This window comes from Herpailurus yagouaroundi, unplaced genomic scaffold (genome assembly GCF_014898765.1).
Source record: "Herpailurus yagouaroundi ecotype Mexico unplaced genomic scaffold, PumYag 28, whole genome shotgun sequence".
Taxonomy (NCBI): Eukaryota; Metazoa; Chordata; class Mammalia; order Carnivora; family Felidae; genus Herpailurus; species Herpailurus yagouaroundi.
Window position 1 is genome coordinate 104,877,816 of NW_024412376.1, and position 20,973 is coordinate 104,898,788.

General features: G+C 39.5%; 1 protein-coding gene across 4 annotated transcripts in view; it reads left to right on the forward strand.

Moving 5' to 3' along the window:
- The first annotated feature begins 6,139 nt into the window (after positions 1–6,139).
- The window catches only part of CNOT6L (CCR4-NOT transcription complex subunit 6 like), a 120,045-nt gene continuing 105,211 nt past the window's right edge, over positions 6,140–20,973 (forward strand). Inside the window, exon 1 of one of the 4 annotated variants that reach the window (XM_040480514.1) lies at positions 6,140–6,691. Coding sequence is in view for 3 of the 4 variants with exons in the window: in XM_040480522.1 (XP_040336456.1) it covers positions 6,978–6,982 (5 nt within the window). In the remaining variant the exon portion in view is untranslated. Of the gene's footprint in view, positions 6,692–6,869; positions 6,983–7,029; positions 7,054–20,973 lie in introns of those variants that run through there. The other 3 variants (XM_040480522.1, XM_040480498.1, XM_040480507.1) reach the window with 3 other exon arrangements.

Sequence of the window (20,973 nt, forward strand, 5' to 3'; positions counted from 1 at the left end):
GAAAGAGCATACTATGCTGAGTAAGCAGGTTGTGTGAAGATATCTAAGAGAGCAGGTCCTGTTTTGGAAATAAGTGGTTCATTAGAAGTAGGGGTGAGTGGGGCGCCTGGGTGGCTCAGTTGGTTAAGCGGCTGACTTCAGCTCAGGTCATGATCTCGCCGTCCGTGAGTTCGAGCCCCGGGTCGGGCTCTGTGCTGACAGCTCAGAGCCTGGAGCCTGTTTCAGATTCTGTGTCTCCCTCTCTCTGACCCTCCTCCGTTCATGCTCTGTCTCTCTCTGTCTCAAAAATAAATAAACGTTAAAAAAATTTTTTTTAAAAAAAGAAGTAGGGGTGAGAGAGAGAGGCTGATAGAGGCAGCATGTGGGGATGGGGTGGTAAGAGAGAGGTAGATCATAAAGGGATGTATATGCTTATGAAATTGGTTTTTAGTTTATAAATTCTGAGAAGTCACCGAAATATTTTAAAGAGCAGAGTATTATGAATAGAATATGTTTTAGAAGGATGTTGGGATGATACTTAGTAGGGAGGCATTAATAGTCAAAATGCAAAAACTCAGGCAAGAGGAAAACAGGCTGACTTAAGACATTAGTTCACTAGGATGGAGGGAATAGATTAATGAAAATATTTAGTAGGTCAAAGTGATAGATTGTGGTGATGATGAGGGAGAAAAGTTAAAGACGATTCCTAGGAGTCTGCATTGGGGAGTAATTCACATGATTATATTAGCATGGTGGTACCATTTTTAATGAGAGAGGGTCACACAGATCAGAAATAGATTTTGGAGGAAAGACAATGAGCTCAGTTGTAGGCATACTGATTTTGAAATATGTACACACTGTCTGAGTGGAGATAACCAGAAGGAAATTGACAATGTAGGTCTGAATGTGTGGAGAGGACTCTGGATTGGAGATGTAGATTTGGAAATTATAAGTGTAGAGATGGTAGTTAAAACTTGTGGATCTGACCATCTTAGGTGCAGAGTTTGGGGTCCAATATGAACAACACATGAGAGGCTTAAAGAGGAAAAGGTGTCTGTTATGGCCTCCATGCAGCTGAATATCTTCCCACTAAACAGTCAGTAAGTGAAATTGCTACTGTTGTGACTTATTCTTTAAGTTTGTATCTCTAAATAATTGCCTTTTAAAAATACCATTGGGAGGAATTAAACAGGCGAGAGGATAGTGTAATGAAAAGAACAACTGAGCAAGGTAGAAATCAGTTTCTAATACTGACTTTGCCATTGACTGCCTGTATAATGTTTAGCAAGTCACTTTGCCTTCGGTTGTTCATGTGGAAAATGAGGAATTAGGACAAGGTGACCTTCAACATTTGGTAGACTGTGATTCAACCAATAATAGTGCCTTATTATAGTTTAGTTCAGTGACTTTCAAATTTATTTAGCAGCAGTTAGCCTTCTTTGAACGAACTTTCATTCAGAAACACAATGTATTAGGGTGTTTTGGTTGTAGAGGTCTAAGTCAAGTTAGTCTAGAAGAGAATTTACTAGTTAATTTAACTACACCATGTGAAAAGGTGCAGCTGGACCTCATGGGTGACTGGAAACCCAGACTGGTGCACCACCAGGACTTGCTCTCTTGAAATACTGTTAACTCTGTGTAATGGCTTCATGCTACAGAAAGCAGTATGTGGCCAATTGCATTATCAAGACTTCCTTCTTTTCTCAGGCTATCACTATGGTGGAATAACCCTTCTTCCCTTAGCTCCACCTGAACACATCCTGGGGAAGAGCTCTGCTTCCTTTGGCTTGAGTCATATACCTAACCTCTAGCCATGAAGTTGGGGACTGAGCTGGCAGCTGCCACTAGAGTCACCTGTTTATATAGTATAGGCAGGAACAGTTTCCCCAAAAGAAAGCAGCACTGTTTGTAGGAAAAGGAAACTTACCAGGGAGACGATCAGAAGGTCATGATGTAAAACAGTACAAGCTTTCCAGTTGAAGTCCCACCTATCTGGTTCCCTAGGTGGCTTCTAAAGTGTACTTTTGAAGACCACATGAGGTTCCTTGGGATATAGCATTAAATAATTGATTTTATTAATTGCATAGCATGCCAGGTGCCTGTAAATCCTTGACAAACTGAAGCACTAGGTATTTATTGATAGTGGTAGTGCTAAACTAGAAAATTTCTGGAATAAGAGAAGTAGAAAGAGTGGTACTGATGTTGATGGGGTGGAGGTGGTGATTCTGAATATTCAGGGATCAAGGGACTTGAGATGGGAAGTATAGGAAGAGGAGGCAGGAGCACACCAAGATGAACTTTGCCTACTTTGCCATTTTATCTAGAGCTAACATACGATATGGCACACTGTTTAATGGGGAAAACTGTTCATCTTTGGCTAAGGTGGTGGGATGGTCTTTGGTGTCATCCATGGTCATTTTAGAGAAAGGAAAGGGGAGGTTGATGGAAAGAGAGAGTTGATGGACCTGGAGAGGGGCAGAGGCAATGAGTAAAGCTACCTTTCTTGGATGAATATACCCATGGCAGATGGTACCTAAAAATATTAAAAGTGAAGTGATGAGGATAGAAGGAGACAAAAGAGGAATAAGGTGAGTAAGAGATAAGATGGAGAAGAGTGTTGTTCAGTAAAAGATGTAATATGTCACTGGAATATAGTTTGGATGCCCTGTCAGGAGGTATGGGAAGTAAAAATTCAAGATCATCTTGATTAATACTTGTTTAAAACTTGTACTAATGAGTATGAGGCAAATTATATTTAATTATTTTACTAATCATATCTTACTCAATAATTTAAATGTGATACTTTTCTTGAAAAATTATGTACTATTAATATAAAAGTGTGTACTGAAATCAGTAAAATCAAATTTAGTTGATTCTTTACCAAATAGTGATAATGTTCTTGAATAAAAAATTTCATTCTTTGCCTTTTGAGCAAGCCATTCAACAGAATTTCAGAAAACAGATAAAAGAACATAGTTCTTAAGGATTTTATAGGTCCAGCTAGCTACTGGCAGCAAAAACAGAGAGAGATCAGATATACTGAGATCAAATATTAATTGCTAATTTGGAAAAGACACAGGTGGTCACTAGAACATCAAATACCTTTTTTTTTTAATTTAATTTTTATTTTTTTTTTTATTGAGAAGGAATGAACAGTTCTGTAACAATGCAAGTAAACTTAAGGTTTGTTTCAGAACAAATTGTACCTATGCAGTGCTGCTAGTACTAACTTGGTCAAAAGGCCTTACTTAAGCCAGAAACTTTCAATTGGATAAATGACTTTTCTTTAAAAACTTTCTTACTGTGTTCTTATTTTTAATCTTAATAAAAAATTGTAAAAAATTGTAATATCTTACAAACATCAAAAGTTCCCATGAAATGAGACCTCAAAAACAGGTTACTATTCTGTTGCAAACTTTGATCTACTATAAAGCTGCTTTTTAAAAATGGCTGAGGGGCGCCTGGGTGGTGCAGTCGGTTAAGCGTCCGACTTCAGCCAGGTCACGATCTCGCGATCCGTGAGTTCGAGCCCCGCGTCGGGCTCTGGGCTGATGGCTCAGAGCCTGGAGCCTGTTTCCGATTCTGTGTCTCCCTCTCTCTCTGCCCCTCCCCCGTTCATGCTCTGTCTCTCTCTGTCCCAAAAATAAATAAACGTTGAAAAAAAAAATTTTTTTTAATGGCTTAAGTGCTAATCTTTTGTTGTTGTTGGAATGTCTTTTGAATTGGAATCTTAGTTTTTTAGTATCAATGAAGATTTAATTTCTCAGCATCTATACAATGCCAACTATTTGAAAACGATTTCTCTGATCTCAATCTCATAGCAAATGAGAAAAACAATCTTGTTTTTTGGGTGATATGGTTATACTTATTAATATGTAAAAGTTTTGCTTTCCTTTTGTTTTCAGTGAGTCAATACATTTGCTATGGTATAAAGAGAACATTCCTGAGGGTAGAGATTATTTCAACTTAATCTGCATCCAATTGACTTTTAAATTAAAAAACCCAACAACCTATTATTCTTAATTCTGTATGTCACAATTATGATTATTCAGTGGATTGTGATCATTTACTATGTAAAAATTAGAGACCAACAATGAATATCCCTCATATAAATCTGAGCTTCAGGACCAGCAAACCTTTGCACCGTTTATTATTGCTTCCTTAATGTCCACAAAGGTTTTCCCGTCTTCAGTCATTACTGCTGATCAGCCTGAGAGTGACAGATATTATATGGCTCAATTAAAAATACCAGTGCCATCGGCCTTAGCCTCCTGGGTATCGTGACTATTTGTGTTACGTTTCATAATTTTATTTCTGGTTGTTCTGTGAGAATTTCCTGTTTAGAGACAGTTTCCCTTACAACGATTGTGAGCTACTTAATAGGGCCTACATATGCATACCTTTGTGTTTCTGAGGCTATATATATATATATATATATATATGTATGTATATAATGTCTGGAACATAATACCCCTCCATAGATCTTTGTTTATTATATATAAATGAGTATCTAGAAATTTATATATCTATATGTATTTGAAGCATAAATCTTTGAGGATATGCCATCATTACATTTTTATTTTTCAGGTGTTTACTTCCCTCTTTTCTTCAACAGTTGGTAGTATTTCTCCTTGGGGAAGAGTGTGTGCCAAGGAGAAATGCTGTGGCAAAGTGCCATTCAGGCAGGTTTACTATTCTGGGCTCCTGAAGTGATTTGTTTCCTTGTTGCTTACAAAGTCAGAGATAACTATTCATATATATCAGCCTAGACTGAAGATGGTTGGCAATGAGTGAGGTTTCTTCCAGGATTAAGGCCATTTTGACATCTATCAAGAAGATGGAATGGGAGTGCTAGAGGGAAATAGAAACTTAACACAGGTGGAAAACAAGAGTAGCCCACAGTCTTCTATGTCTTAAGGGGCTTCTTCAATCACTTTCTGGTGACAAAAATGAAAGTGGTGCAATTGTTCTTTTGCAAAGGTGGACTCTTTTGATGTCTGATCACTTCTGGCTAAATGATTATTTGTATTTACCACATCTTTCCCCCAGGAGATGGAGGCCTTTGGCATTCAATAATAAGGCCTAATTGATTGCAATCAATACAACATGCTTAGTATGCTAAACAACACATATTTTTTCTTTTATTTTTCTGGAAATAACACACATTTATTGGGAAAAATATACTCTACACAGCTAATATACCCTCATGCTGCTTAAGTACACAAGTCTGGAGCCTGCATTGAAAGATCGTGTAAAACTGCAATAGCACTGTTCTGCCTCTAGAGTTGGTATAATTTTTGGACTACCGGTGGTAAAAGCAGAAGCTGACCCACAAAAACATAATTAAACCCCAGAAATTTAAAATGTCAAGGCCACATTCACCAAGTAAACATTCATCTTTCTAGTTTACATTTGATGTTTTCATACCGTAGGGGGCACTGCCAAACAAACGTAATTCTATCGCGAGAAGGGAGAATTAGAAAATAAATACAACGGGGGTTATCGCAGAGCGCCACACGTTCTTTTATTTACTTTTCGCGACACAACTTAACAGATGTTTTACTTTAAAAACAAACAAACAAACAAACAAACAAACAAACATCGAAGAGGTCAGGAACCCTTTCCTTCCGTCACTTCATCTCACCTGGAGTCTCATTAGCTCCCCAGACCAGCGCTCGGCCCCGCGGTCAGGCAGCCTCTGGAGAGCATTCAGTAAACGGCGCGGAGTCCAGGCACGAACACAGGGTGAGGAGGGTTCGCCAGTCTCTTCCCCACCATGGTTTGTGGACGTGGATTTTTGATACCTTACCAGTCTTCCCAGCTCGTCACTCAAGCCAAGAAAAGAGAGTAAAAAAGCAGTAAGGGTAAAGAAGAAAACGGACAAGACTCCTGGCAGCCGCGCGCGCACGCGCGCCAGGACGAAACGCGGAGACTAGGAGGTGGGGCCGAGGCGCAGGGCTGGAGCTCCGCCTCCTTCCCCCTCACCCCCCCCCCCCCCACCCAGCGCAGGGGAGTGACTGACTCTCGCCAGCCCCTCCACGTCAATCAACCCTCCTCCTTCTCGCACTCTCTGCACCTTGTTATTAATCTCAATACAGATATCGCGCGGACGCCTCTCCCCCGGCCCTCGGGGGTGTGAACGTGTGTGAGCGAGAGCGAAGGCACCGAAAGCTAGCGTCTCTGTGCAGCAGCCTCGGGCCCGGCAGCAGCAGGCGCAGCAGCAACCCCCGCAGCGGCGACAGCCCCAGAGCCAGGAGGCCAAGGCCAAGGCCAGGCTCTGCGCCGCTCTTGGAGTAATTGCCGCGGCTTCAGAGGCTGCGGGGGCGCAGCTTCCTCCGGCGGGGGGCCTTCGCGTCGGCGGCCGCGGCCGCGGGGCCTCTCCTGAGTGCCCAGGGTCACCGTCCCCGAAACCCGGCGGCGCGGCCCTTCGTCCCCCTCCCCGCCCCCAGTCCGTCTCCTCGCTCCGGTCAGCAGCAGTCTTCTTCGCCGCCGCCTCTGCTGTTCCTCCGGCGGCCCGGCCCGGCCCGCCCGCCCCGCGTCCCCTCCGGCCGGTGCCTCTCCCCCCGGCGGGCTGCCTGCATGTCTTTGCTGCCCTCAGCCCCGCCGCCACCGCCGCCGCCGCCTCCCCCGCCGCCGCAGCACCAGCACCAGCAGCAGCCGCCCCGCCGCCGCCGCCGCCGTCGCCGCCCGGACCCCGGCGCGCTGAATGCAGGTGAGGAGGGGGCAGAGGCCCTCCGCGACCCCAGGCCCAGTCGCCTTTGCTTGCCCACCCGCCCGCGAGCCAGGTCCGGGCCCTGCCTGTCGCGGCCGCTTCCCTTCGGGGCGGGCGGGAGTGAGGCCCGCCCGTGGGTGTTTGTGTTTGCGTCTGCGGCCGCGGCTTCGGAGGGGAAGCATCTGTGGGGGCCTGGTGCGCGCGCGCGCGCGTGTTTGTGTGTGTGTCTGTTTCCCCTGCCGCGGGGAAATGGCTGCTGTTGCTCCTTCTGGGCCAGAGGAAGAGAATGAGGTAGAGTGTTTTTGTGCCTCCGAGTAGAATCGAGAGTGTTGGGAAGAGGAGCGCGTCCCCGGGGAAATGAGGTGGGAGAGGGACAAATGTGCGTGTGGGTGTGCGAGTTGGGACCCTGGCCGGCGGGGAGGCTGCCTGAGGACCCGGAGCGAGTGGGTGTGTGTCGGGTGTGGAGCTGACCCGTATCGCTGTCGGAGACGGCGAAGGTTCTGGGGTGTGTGTTGGGGGTGGGGGGCGGGGGTCAGCGCCCAGGGCCCTGGACTCTGGGGGTGGATTTCGTGTGTCTGGGACCCTCGAGTGGCGTGCGTCCCCCTACCCCCATTTTGTGGCTGAGGCTCCGGTGCCTCGCAGGTGAGCACTGCTCGGGCTTCGACCCGGCCGGGGAGTGTGAGTGTGTGTGCAGCACACGGACGGCAGCCAGGCCGGGAGAGCTGCGGGTCGGGGCCGCGCCGCTGTTCCCGGGCCCGGCAGGAAGCGCGCCGGCCTGCAGCGCGGCCTAACCGCTTCGGCGCCCGCCCGCCAGCGCGCCAGCCTCCCGCCAGCCTTCTCGGACGCCTCCCGGGACGCCGGGCCCGCGGGGGCCCAGGGCGCTGCCTCGGGCCTGGGCAGGTGAGGGTCGGAGGCGGGACGCGCGGATTGCCGTCGCCTCGGCCGCCTCCGCGTCTGCTGAAGGGAGGCGAAGGCATATTTTGGCGTTCGAACTGCAAGCTCTTGCCCTAGCCGACGGTGGGACCCGAGGGAAAGTGAATCAAAGCAGTAAATCTGGTGAATACGCGGTGTCCAGATCCCTTCTCTTCATCTTTCCCTGAAGGCTGGGTGGAGGGACCAAGTGCACATTTTCAGTCTTCGTTGCCTGTTTTCTCTTGGATAAGATATATGCATCTTTTTAAGATAAGAATTTTCTTGAGAGGCGGGGGCAGAAATGGAAGCTGGCTTCCCTGTTGTGTGGTGTTGGTGAGATTGGATCGATTTTGTACGTTTGAAATTGTTTTATCCTGCCTCCTAGGGGGAAAGGCGTGTACACGCCGAGCCGAGGAGGTCGGTGAGGAAGAGGAAGTTACTGTAGCTGTCATCGTCCTATTTAGCTTATAGGCTGTTTAGGTGGGTTGTTTTCAGGGAGTTTAGCTAAGCAGTTTGCACACGTTGGAAGCACAGTACTACATTTTAGGAGATACTACCTTATTGTCTCTACTTATCTTAATTGCCAATCAAGATAGTCGCTTACAAACAAGTTTTCGCTCAGTCTCCCAAACCTAGATCAAACAGCCTTTATTTGCTTACCCAGTGGGTGTTTCTGGAAGGCTGTTTTGCAGAATGGAACTGTAAAGCTCAACCTGCAAAGAGGTACACAGTGCATTTTAGACCCAAATATAAATCCGTATTTGGATAATTACTTGCTGATTTATTTTACTGCACCCTCTTTTCGTTTGCAATTAGTTAGCTCATCTAGTTAAAGGCCTATAGATAAAGTCATGATATAGATTTGATCCTTGCAGACCATGCTGTATATAATGGCCAGATAGCTCCATTTCTAAACCTGGTTTCACAAAGAAATGTTCAGGCTGTTCACTGGGAGGGAAGAAAAGGAGTGAAGGAGAGCTGTTTTCTAAGACCATTGCAGGAAAAACAACACTTGTAGTTAAATGGAAAAAAGGACTTGTTTTACAGACCTCAGAACTCTGGCTGTGCCCTATTTCTTAGCAGTTTGACCTTAGCAAGTTACCTAATGTCTGTCAGCCTCTGTTTTCTCATTTGTAACAAGGAGATAATACATTTATAGTAAGGTTGTCCTGAGGGTAGGATGAGAAAACTTGTTGGGTACATAGTAGATGCTTAGTTAAATATTCTTCTTCCTGCAGCCCTGATTGTGGGCATTGAAACATTGTGGGTAACTGAGAACAATATTATGTAACTGTAAGTTAAAAAATCACAGTAGAACATTTCGGAGTCCTTCGATATACATAAGGTATATATAAACAACTCTTGATGCTGTATTTTGTCTTTTTCCTAGAAATAAGACTATCATTAAAGTAGCCTACTACATTAGTTTATAGAGGCTATCTAGTCATACTTTTTTTCCCTAGTATTTTTGAATAGGCCATCGCAGTTTCATTACTTTTTATGAATTCTTACTGTGTAGCCCTGGAAATAGTGCCTTAAGCTGTATACAGCACATACATGCTCCCATACAGTCAAGCATTAAAATGGATCAAGGAATCAGAGTTTACCCTTTATACAAAAGTGTAAGTGCCAAAAAAATTGCTGTGTAATTCTTTTAGTTCATGTTGACTGATTTGGTAAACAAAACCCTCTTGGAATATTTTCCTGAATAGTTTAAGGAAAAATCCTCAATCAACTTTTAATAGCTTTCCATTTTTATTATTTTGTTTGGAGTCGTAAATGTGTTTTTCATTTCATTTTAATTGTATTTTGGTGGGAAAAAATGATTCGCAATTTAAGGTAAAGGCAATGGAGAAGTTGAAAGGATTTTTTTTTTCTTTTTTTCTTTTTTTTTTTTTGGTGAGGGCAGGGTGAAGAGGATGTTGAGAGAAGTTTCATTGGTTTAAGTTTGTAATATCTATTTACTAATGCAGGGCTCCCAGTTAGGCCTTATTTATATTTATATCAGCAATGCTAAGATTAAAAAAAAACAAACTAGTTCCAAAATTTCGACACTTTTGTGAAGGAGAGTAGAATGCAAAATATCATGGTTTTGTTAAAGTGTGTCTTTGGTTGTGTGTGCATTTACAATGAACAGAATTAATCTGCCATATGGTTATATTTAAAGGAAGAATTAATTCTTCCTTAAGCATTATGAATGATAATAAAATGAGTAAATATACTAAAACTATAATTTTTAATACTTTAAAAACAATGAAATAGAAATTAATTTTGTCCTTAACTAGGGCAAATATCTGATATTGCAAATTAAACGTTATGAATTACAGTGTTTTTTTGTTTTGTTTTGTTTTTTTAAATTTTTTTTTTCAACGTTTATTTATTTTTGGGACAGAGAGAGACAGAGCATGAACGGGGGAGGGGCAGAGAGAGAGGGAGACACAGAATCGGAAACAGGCTCCAGGCTCTGAGCCATCAGCCCAGAGCCTGACGCGGGGCTCGAACTCACAGACCGCGAGATCGTGACCTGGCTGAAGTCGGACGCTTAACCGACTGCGCCACCCAGGCGCCCCTGAATTACAGTGTTTTAAAACACTTCATAATTTTTTAATTTGAGAAAATTGAGGAAAACCTTTTTTGTTTTGGCTTTTATATTTTTAATGTTTTAAAATTTATCTATTAGATTTGAATCAGTTAACATACATTATAGTATTGGTTTCAGGAGTAGAATTTAGTGATTCATCACTTACATATAACACCCAGTGCTCATCCTGACCAGTGCCCTCCTTAATGCCCATCACCCATTTAGCCCATCCCCCCAGCAACCTCCCCTCAAGCAACCCTCAGTTTCTTCTCTTTATTTTAGAGTCTCTTATGGTTTGCCTCCCTCTCTGTTTTTGTCTTATTTTTCTTCCCTTCTCCTATGTTCATTTGTTGTGAGGAAAACATTTCTTGGTAATCATGAAAGTACTGAATATTAAGACGTGGACAGTAAAATTTATTAACAGTGGAACTGCTCATTCTATCGTTGTTTAAAGTAATTATGTTACAACATAACCAAGGTGGAAAATTGTTTTAAAATTTAATGTTACTTAAATGGGTTTTTAAACCGTCTTTCCAAAACATCCCTTATAAATGTCTTTAATTAGGGGGAATTCAAATACTTAAACTTGTGCACATATTACTTTGGATAATGTTAAGTAGAGTAATAAATACACCAGAATTTCAGTGGCTTCACACATGTAAGTTTGTATTTTGCTCACGTGTAACAGTTCTGTGCAGGTGCTCCTGGTTAGCAGACTTGTTGCTTTCCTTTGTGTGGTATTTGAGGGACCCTGACTCCTTATATCTATGTATGGTTCCACCATTCTTTAGGGCCTTGGAGCCCTGCGTGTTGCTTACTGGCCATTTAAGAACTCCCAGACTTAAAGTGACCAACATCTGCCCACATTTGATTGGTGAGAAGTTGTCACAGAGCCTTATTGGAATGCAAGGGAGATGGGAATGTAGTCCCCAGATGGTGGACAGCTTGGGGCATTTCATGATGTTGTTTTAGATGGTAGCATATACTTATGAAATTCTGTCAAAAAGGTGAGTTATAATACTTAAAAATTGCTTTCCATCTTCAAAGAGTAAAATTGGGCCCGGTGGGGTGAGAAGGAAGGAGTTAAAGCCACAAGAGGAGGAAGAGCTCTTTTCTATGAGGACTTTGAATGACAAGTGAAATCATGCTATTTAAAGAGAGAAATTTCACAGAGAACATAACAATTGGATTTTATAACCTTTAGTAGGTCTCTCCTTTACTGTCTAGTTATCTACTCTCATTGTGGTCTACTGGGTTCTGGCTGTTGGAGCTTTTTTCTCTTTGTACTTTGAAATCCGTTGAATTTCAGTTTCTGGGGTATAGTTTCTTGGCAAACAGAGTTTTGAATTTTTACTTTCTATTAGGATAAAATATTATTATTAACTTTAAGGAAATTTTGTGGACCTTACTATGTTTTACTGTTTGCTGTTGCTGTTTTTGTAATTCTAAAGTCATCTTAATATATGTGAGACTTCACCCTGAAAGAACAATAAAATCATCAAATAAACAACAAAGGTTTAATTATTAACTTTGTGCTTATGTTTCATGATGAAGATATTACAATTTTCTTTGATTAACTGCACTAACACTGAGCCTGTTAAGGGAATTTTATCTCTGGACAACTTTAATTTTAATCGAATTACAAGTTATTCTTTCATTACTTAGGATTATTGTAATGTGAAAACTTAGTGCTGTGTTCTCCTTCACTTATTTTTATTTTGAGCAGTTTGGTTAGGGATCTATAGGAGTTTTGGAAGGAAGGAAGACTTTTGAGTAGTCTTGTTAACTTCTCCCTGGTACATATTTTTAATATTTTGCATTTTGAAAATTTAAGCCCTTATTTGAGGGCCCATTCTGTATCCATTATTATACTTGATTCTAAAGAGAAGTATGAAAGAACTAGAAGAAACCCTTGCAAAACTTGTAGGTTATGAGTAAAGGAGATAAAACATAGGATTTAGTTATTTCAAAACATTTAATGAACAAGCCCAAGTCACTACAGCATAAACTGTTTGCAGACATTCTGTGAAGGAGTAACATGAAATGGAATGGTGGGTGGGTCAGGGACTACTTAAATTGAGAGAATTTTTTTGGTAACAGCTTTTTTGAAATAGAATTCACTTACCATAGAAATAGCCCATTTAAAATATATAACTAGTAGTATATAGTATATTCACGGTAGTGCAGCCATCACCACAGTTTTAGAACATTTTAATCACCTGAAATACAAATCCTGTATCCTTTAAGAGTAGGGCCCCCCCCCCCCCCCCGCCGTTCTCCCATATGCTTACTTCTGGGCAATCACTGATCTGCTTTCTGACTATATTCGCCTATTCTGAACATTTCATACAAATGTAACTGTAGTGTAATATGTGGTCTTTATTTATTTTTTTTAACGTTTATTTATTTTTGAGACAGAGAGAGACACAGCATGAACAGGAGAGGGGCAGAGAGAGAGGGAGACACAGAATCAGAAGCAGGCTCCAGGCTCTGAGCCATCAGCCCAGAGCCGATGCGTGGCTCGAACTCGCGGACCGCGAGATCATGACCTGAGCTGAAGTCGGATGCTTAACCGACTGAGCCACCCAGGTGCCCCAGTATGTGGTCTTTTATTACAGGCTTGTTTCACTTTGTTTTCAAGGTTTCATTCATGTTATAGTACTCATTCTTTTTATGGTTGCATAATATGCCTTCATATGGATAAATACTACATTTTGTTTATCAGCTAATGGACATTTGGTTTGTTTTTACTTTTTGGCTATTATATAAGTAATTCAGGTATGAACATTCATATACAAGTTTTGTGTACATAGTTTTTAGCGCTCTTGAATATATGCCAAGGAATGGAATTGCTGGATCATATGGTACCTCTGTGTTTGCTTGTTTTTAAGTTTTTAAAAAATGTTTATTTTGATAAAGAGCACAACAAGCAGGGAGGAGCAGAGAGAGAGAATCCCAGCAGGAACTGTGTTGTCAGCACAGAGCCTGATGCCAGGCTGGAATTCACAAACTATGAGATCATGACCTGAGCCAAAATTAAGAGTCGGATGCTTAACCAACTGAGCCAATCATGCACCCCTTGTTTTTTTAAAAAATTTTACTTTTTAAGTAATCTGTACACTCACCGTGGGGCTCGAACTCACAACCCCGAAATAAAAAGTTGCATGCTCCACTAACCAAGCCAGCCAGGCACCCCGTGGTGCCTTTATGTTTACACTTTTGAAGAACTTCTGTTTTACAAAGCACCCTTACTGTTTCACATCCCTACCAGCAGTGTAGGAGGGCTCCAGTTTCTCCACATTCTTGCCAACGTTTGTTATATCTGTCTTTTTGATCATAGCTTTCCTAGTGGGTGTTAAGTAGTATTTCATTGTGGTTTTGATTTGCATTTCCCTAAGGATGCTGTGTCTTTTCATTTGCTTATTGGCCATTTGTATAGCTCTACCTATCATCTATCATTTATCTATGTACTTATATTTGAGAGATGTGTATTCAAATCCCTTGCACATTTTTAAATTGTTATTTATCTTTTGATCACTGAGTTGTAAGAGTCCTTTGTATGTATAGAAAGTAGTCCTTTATCACATACATGATTTGCAAAAATTACCCCCTTCAGTGAGTTGTCTTTTCACTTTCCTGATGATGTCTTTTGAAGAATAAAATTTTTACGTTTTGATGAAGTCTAGTCTAAGTTTTTGTTGCTTGTGCTTTTGGTGTCCTATCTAAGAAACCATTTACTAATCTGAGGTCATGGAGATTTATCCTTCTGTTTTGTCCTAGGAGTTTTTTTTAGTTTCGGCACTTATGTTTGATTTTTGATCCATTTTGAGTTTGATTTGATTTCTGCATATGACCTGATGTAGGGAGTCTAATGTGGATATCCAGTTGTCCCGGTACCATTTTTTTGCCCATTTAATTGTCTTGTTATTCCTCTCAGATCAGTTAACTATAAATATGAGGGTTTATTTCTGGACTTAAAATTTTATTCCGTTGATCTATTTGATTTTCCTTATACCAAAGTACTGTCTTGACTGCTATATCTTTGTTCTTGGGAAGTGTGAGAACTTTGTTCTTCTTTTTCAAGTTTGTTTTGGCTATTTAAAGAAGTCAGCTGGAATTTTGACGGAATTTTGTCAAATCTTAGATCGATTTGGGGAGCATTGCCTTAACAATACTGTCTTCCTGTTCACAAACATGACATCTTTCCATTTATTTAGATCTACTTTGATTTCTTTCAATAATATTTTGCAGTTTTTAGAGTCTAGGTTTTATACTTATTTTGCTGCCTTTATTCCTGAATATTTTGTTCTTTTAGATGCTGTTGTAAATGTAAATGTTTTATCTTTGGGTTCATTGCAAGTGTATAAAAATACAATTGATTTTTGTCTATTGATCTTGTATCTTGTAACCTTGCTGAACTTAATAGGTCTAATACTGTTTTAGTTCATTACATAGGATTTTCTGTATAACAAAGGTCATATCACCTGTAGAGATACTTTTTACTTCTTTTTTAATCTGGATGTGCTTTGTTTCATTTTCTTGTCTAATTATCTCGGCTGAAACCTGCAGGACCTTGTTGAAAAGAAGTGTCAAGAACAGAGATACCTTGTCTTGTTCCTGATCTTGGGGGAGAGCATTCAGTCTTCCACTATTAAGTATGGTGTTAGCTGTGGGGTTTTAATAGATGCTGTTTGCTAGGTTAAGGAAGTTCTGTAACTAGTTTGTTGAATGTTTTTCTCATGAAGGGATCTTGGGGCATTGGGGTTGTTTTTGAGGGAAATACGGAATATGAATTACAAAAGTGAAGATACTGTGTCCAGTAATGAGGGCCTAGCTTTCCCTACCCTCTCTGTCCTTCTTCCTTATTTCCTCCCCTCCCTACTCCTTTATGTTCTCTAATGTCTTCCCATTGACCCATATGCACATTTGGAGGGTTCTTAATCCTTTTCTGAAGATTTTCTGAATAACTTACATCCTTGAGGAGCAGTGGAGAATATTGTTTCTTTTGAAAAACATTCAATAAAAATGGGATGTTTCCCCCTGATTACATTAGTAGCTAGTTTGGTGGGGGATACAAGAAGCAGAGAGAATACTGAATCATAAATGAATAACTAATCATAGAATTAAAAAGATGGGAATAAACTTTTGTGATATCAAAGGTATGGTGTTTTTTGTTTTTAAGTTTAAGAGAGAGCGAGCATCCCAAGCAGGCTCTATTTTATCAGCACAGAGCCTGACATGGGGCTTGAACTCACGAACTGCCAGATCATGACCTGAGTCGAAATCGAGAGTTGGATACTTAACCGACTGAGGCACTCCAGCATCCCAAGGGCATGGTTAATGAAGAATTCCATGTTTACTTTGAACCTGGTTGTTACCAGACTTTTCCCCCAAATATTTCAGCATGAATAGTTTTGTTTTTGTAAGTTTTGTAAAAAACTTGATAGGTTTCTTAGGAAATTTTACTCTGCAAAGTAAGGTTATGTTTCAGTGATGTGATTACCCTTTAATTTTTGGAACTTTAATTGTATTTATATGCAGTTAAATTCTGATTCGGTAAATACTTTTTATTTTATCTATTTAGTTTAAAATTTTAATGTTTATTTATTTTTGAGAGAGAGAGAGCGCAAGCTAGCAGGGGAGGGACAGAGAGAGAGAGCGAGAGAGAGACAGAGAGACAGAATCTGAAGCAGGCTCCAGACTCTGAGCTGTCAGCACAGAGCCCAACATGGAGCTCAAACTCACAAGCCATGAGATCATGGCCTGAGCTGAAGTTGGCTGCTTAAGCACCTGAGCCATCCAGGTGCCCATCAATAAGTATTTTTTAAAAATGTTATTTCTCTGCATGTTATAAGTCTCAGAAGTTAAGTAACTTTGGGTTTAGCCAAGAATCTTCCTGTTTACAAGTCAGAATTGCAAAGTGGTGATAGATTTTTTGTTTTGTATTCTCTTTTATAGTAGGATACATTGCATTTTTTTTAGATCATGTTAAAATCTCATTGTAGATAAAAATTTATTTTTAGGTTTTTTGAAGAAATAAGTGGTTTACTTTGTTGTGAGAGACTCATTCATACTGAATAGATACCAGGTAATTTGAGGCTGTTCATATGTATTTATTAATAATAGAAATTGGTGACACCAAGTAGAAGTTATAGCACTTTATCTTTTATCTTTTTCCCCCAAATTACTTAGAGTCTCTAAATGAGTAGTGTAGATCAGAGTTCTAAAATACTAATAACTATTAAGAGAATAGAACTAAATTTAGGGTATACCAACTGTAAATGTCTCTTTATACAAAGACTTTCTTGAGATCTTTATATATTTATGGCTGTGTGACCATAATGCTTATATTTAAAGGAAAACCAAAAAAACTGGCATGAATATGTTCTGTTATAGGTTCATATTATTAGTTCAGTCTTCTGCAACTTATGAAATAATCTATTGTGAATAATGTATCAAATGATAATGTTGAAACAGTGTAAAAATTTTAATCACTTTAAAGTATAACTTACTAGTAAATAAGAAGCTTCTACTGGCTATCAGCTATTGTATTCAGGGTTCTGGGTAATAGAAAGTTTGGAATAGTCTCTTCTAGGAAATGGAACAGATATTTATTGAGCTACTGAGTACTAAGGTTTGTGAAAGCCATCCGCTTCCCTTTAAGTGTGTCATCTAAATTCGTTTTCGTGAAAATTTTGTGTATTAGAGTATGATTCTTATTCTACAGGTGGTTAATAATGTGAACCCCTGGATCCTTTACTTCCTAGCTCTTGGGAAACTTACTTCTCCATGCTTCAGTTTTCTCATCTGTAATGAGGAGATAATAATAGCTCTTATCTTACAGGGTTGTGAGAATTAAATCAAGTAATACCTATAAATTTTTTTTTAATGTTTATTTACTTTTGAAGGAGAGAGAGAAAGAGTGTGAGCAAGGGAGGGGCAGAGAGAGAGGGAGACACAGAATCTAAAGCAGGCTCCAGGCTCTGAGCTCTCAGCACAGAGCCCAGTGTAGGGCTTGAACCCACAAACCGTGAGATCATGACCTGAGCCTAAGTTGGATGCTTTACTGACTGAGCCACCCAGGCTCCCCACCCCCGCCAAGTAATACCTATAAAGTGCTTAGAATAGTATGTGGCACATCTGTAGTAACAAAACAAAACTAAAAACAATATATGTTAGCCATTACTTTTTTTTTTTTTTTAATTGGGAGCCATACAAGTTAAATAACTTGACTCCAAAATGCTCCAAAATAAAATTCCTCTTTTATTACTTACACATATAATGCATTTACGTAAGCAATTTATTTACGCCCAGATGAATAGTGAGTATAAGCAGTATATGCTAACTGACAAAAACTATTAAGTGCTATAACATACAGAGTACATATGGGTTGGTAATCTACAGGGATAAGGAGGAGATAGAAGTTGATCTCACCTTTATGGCTAGGATAAGGAAGGAAAGGAAAATGTAGTAGAACACTGCAGCATCCATTTTTGTTCCTTTAACTTCTATTCCTTTGTATACGTCATCACTAGAGAAATCCTTGAAAAATTCATTTGGCATTGCTTAAATCCCGTTCCTAAAATCCTTTAGTAATAGTAATAGTTACTATTTTTTGGTTGCATACTATAGTGAATATCTTGGCTTTGTGGGTCACATTAAGATCTCTGTCCTATATTCTTTTTTTTCGTCGTAGTTCTTTATTCTTTCAACAGTCCTTAAGAATGTAAAACCATTTACTGCTTGCAAACCAAGCTGTAGTTTGCTGACCTCTCTGCTGGGAGATTTACATGATTTCTTGTTAGAATCTTGGCAAAATTGATATTATTAATCCCTATTTTATAGTTGAGGAAACTGAAGCTTAGAGAGGCAAATTTGATGAAATTCATTTAGCAAGGAAATGACAGAGCTCAAATTCAGATTTAGGTCACTGGAATTCCTAAACCTGTGTGCTTTCCAGGATATCCTGCTGCTGCTTATTTCTTTTAGAAGAAAGTGGAGATTTCATAGGATTATATGTAAGACCCATTATGATCTTATCCTTGTGTACTTCTCCAGTTTTATCATTTATTACTCCTCTCTCCTGAACATATTACCTAGACTTGCCATGTTGAGTGACTGATAGCCCAGTTTATGGTTTGCATGTGCCTATAGTATCGTACACTTTATGACTTTTTTGATAATTCACCTTAGATAGTTTCTACTCTAGGAAACCTTGCCTGATGATTGTTCTAATCCTTGCTTTAGGCCCTTTCTGTGCTTCCGTAGCATCCTGTGCATTCCTTTTTCATAATAATTTACTGGGTTGTCTTGTATTTACCTGGTTTCTGTTTCTACTTTTATATTAAACTGTGAGTTTTTAAGGGCAGAAATACTTCACTTTGTAGCCCATGTGTTTATAAGGGTTAAATTCCTCCTACTGTGTATCAGTGTACTGAGTGTTTAGTATATATTAGGGGCTTAGTAACTGTTTACTAAATAAATGAATAATGGCATTGCAAATGTAGAAATTACATCAACCAATACATAGTAGCAGAAAGACAAGTCCAGGTTCAAGTAGGAAAGAGAAATTTAGTTAATTTCTGGTTAATTTCCCTAGCTTCAGTAGAAACAAGGAGGCTGATAAGGCAAATTGGAACATGATTATTAGGGAGGGGTTTGAATGCCTAGGTAAGGAATTTTAGTTTTATCCTAGGTTCAACTCTGGAGCAACCAAGTGGTTTTTACATCTGTAAATTGAGATTCTCTTATTAATGACTGAATTTTGTTATAACGTTGTTTTAGATAATACTTCTAGGGCATAGCTATATATTACTTTTGATTACTCATAATTATCAATACCACTGTTAAACACATTCAGAGCATTGGGTGTTTTGAGCAGGTTGGTGGCAGGTTGAAATTATTTAAGAAGTTATCTGGTTGAGGTATGCAGAATCATTTGAAGTCAGAATGGGAGGAGGGAGGCTCTTTTTTAAAAGAGTTAAAATGCAAAGTGATTAAGTCAAGAAATAGATCTGTGTCAGTTGGGATAACTAGAGCTTTTAATAAAATGACACTGGTGATTGAATATGAAGGAAGAAGTCAGATGACTGAGAAACCAGAAGGAGGAGACAATTTCGGGAAGAAAATTATGAATTCAGTGTTAGACAAATTGATTAAAATTGGAATGATTTCTATTTTTGCCTGGATTTAGGCCCTAATTGCTTTATGCCTGAGTAATTAGAATAGCCTCATGATTGTTGTCCCTTTCTGCCTCTAATGGATGAGTGGTATATTTGGATACAGGTGGATGTTTTTGGTATAGACCCTTTTGCAGAAGGCTGTAGAGCCTTTTTAGAACAATGATTTTAAGCGAATAAAAGAAAATAAGATGAAAAAGGAACATGTTATATTAAAATACTAAAATATATAAAAACATTTGTGATATTGATATTGTGCCTTTTTGTCAATACATTTAAATTACAAGATCTAAATAACTACTATAATTTTGAAGTAGTGATATATATAGGTGATATCTCGAGATATTTGTAATAACTAATAACTTACATTAGTGACCAAAATTACAGGTACTGCTAATATCATGGTAGGTGTTTTAGCTCTAATTGAAAGAGGTACTAAATTTTCATTAGAGATGAGTAGAAGTGGTGATGTAATTTTTTTTCCAGACACCAGGTTAGTAATCTTTGCTTGTATTATGTTCTGGTTTCAAGCTATTTGTGTATTTTTGTCATAGTACTATGCTATGTTTTTTTTTTTTTTTTCAGGTGGCAACATTTTTTCATGTCTGCTTTTGGAAATAATATGTGCTCCCTAGATAAAAAAAATGATACTGAAGACCGTAATTTCCTGGTCATCTTATCTCATGGGAGATCAAAGACTGTTGGTAGTATGAACTGTTCTCTGTTTCTAGGCAATATGTACAATATATAACCACATAAACGTCCATAACTTACATGATTTTTAAATTTGCTTTCTGATTTAACAACGTATTATGACCATTTTTTTGATCAGTAGATCTGCCCCATGCTTTTAAAAAAAATACAGCATTTTTAAAAAAGTGAGATACCACCATATTGCAAAAATCACTATTTTACAGTGTATACTTCAGTGGTTTTAGTATTTTCACTGTGTTGTGAACCACCACTGCTGTCTAATTTCAAAACATTTCCATCACCCTCAGAAGAAAACCTTATCCCTGTTAGCTATTCCTGTTTTCCTATTTCTTCATCTGTTGGCAATTACTAGTCTGCTTTTTCTCTTATGGATTTGCTAGGCATTAAATGTAAATGGAATCATACAATATGTGAATTTTTGTGTCTGGCTTCTTTCACTTAGTGTAATGTTTTAAAGATGATTTCATGTAGTAGCATGTAATCGTACTTCATTACTTTAAAAAAAATTTTTTTTAATGTTTATTTTTGAGAGAGAGAGAGAGAGACAGAGACAGAGTGTGAGCATGGGAAGGGCAGAGAGAGAGGGAGACACAGAGTCTGAAGCAGGCTCCAAACTCTGAGCCAGCAGCACAGAGCCTGATGCGGGACTTGAACTCACGAACTGTGAGATCATGACCTGAGCCTAAGCCAGACGCTTAACCGACTGAGCCACCCAGGCGCCCAGTACTTCATTACTTTTTATGGCTGAATAATATGCTGTTATATGGGCATATCATATTTGGCTCATTCATCTATCAACTGATAGACATTTGGGTTGTTTCCACATATTATATTATATTATATTATATTATATTATATTATATTATATTATATTATATTATATTATATTATATTAT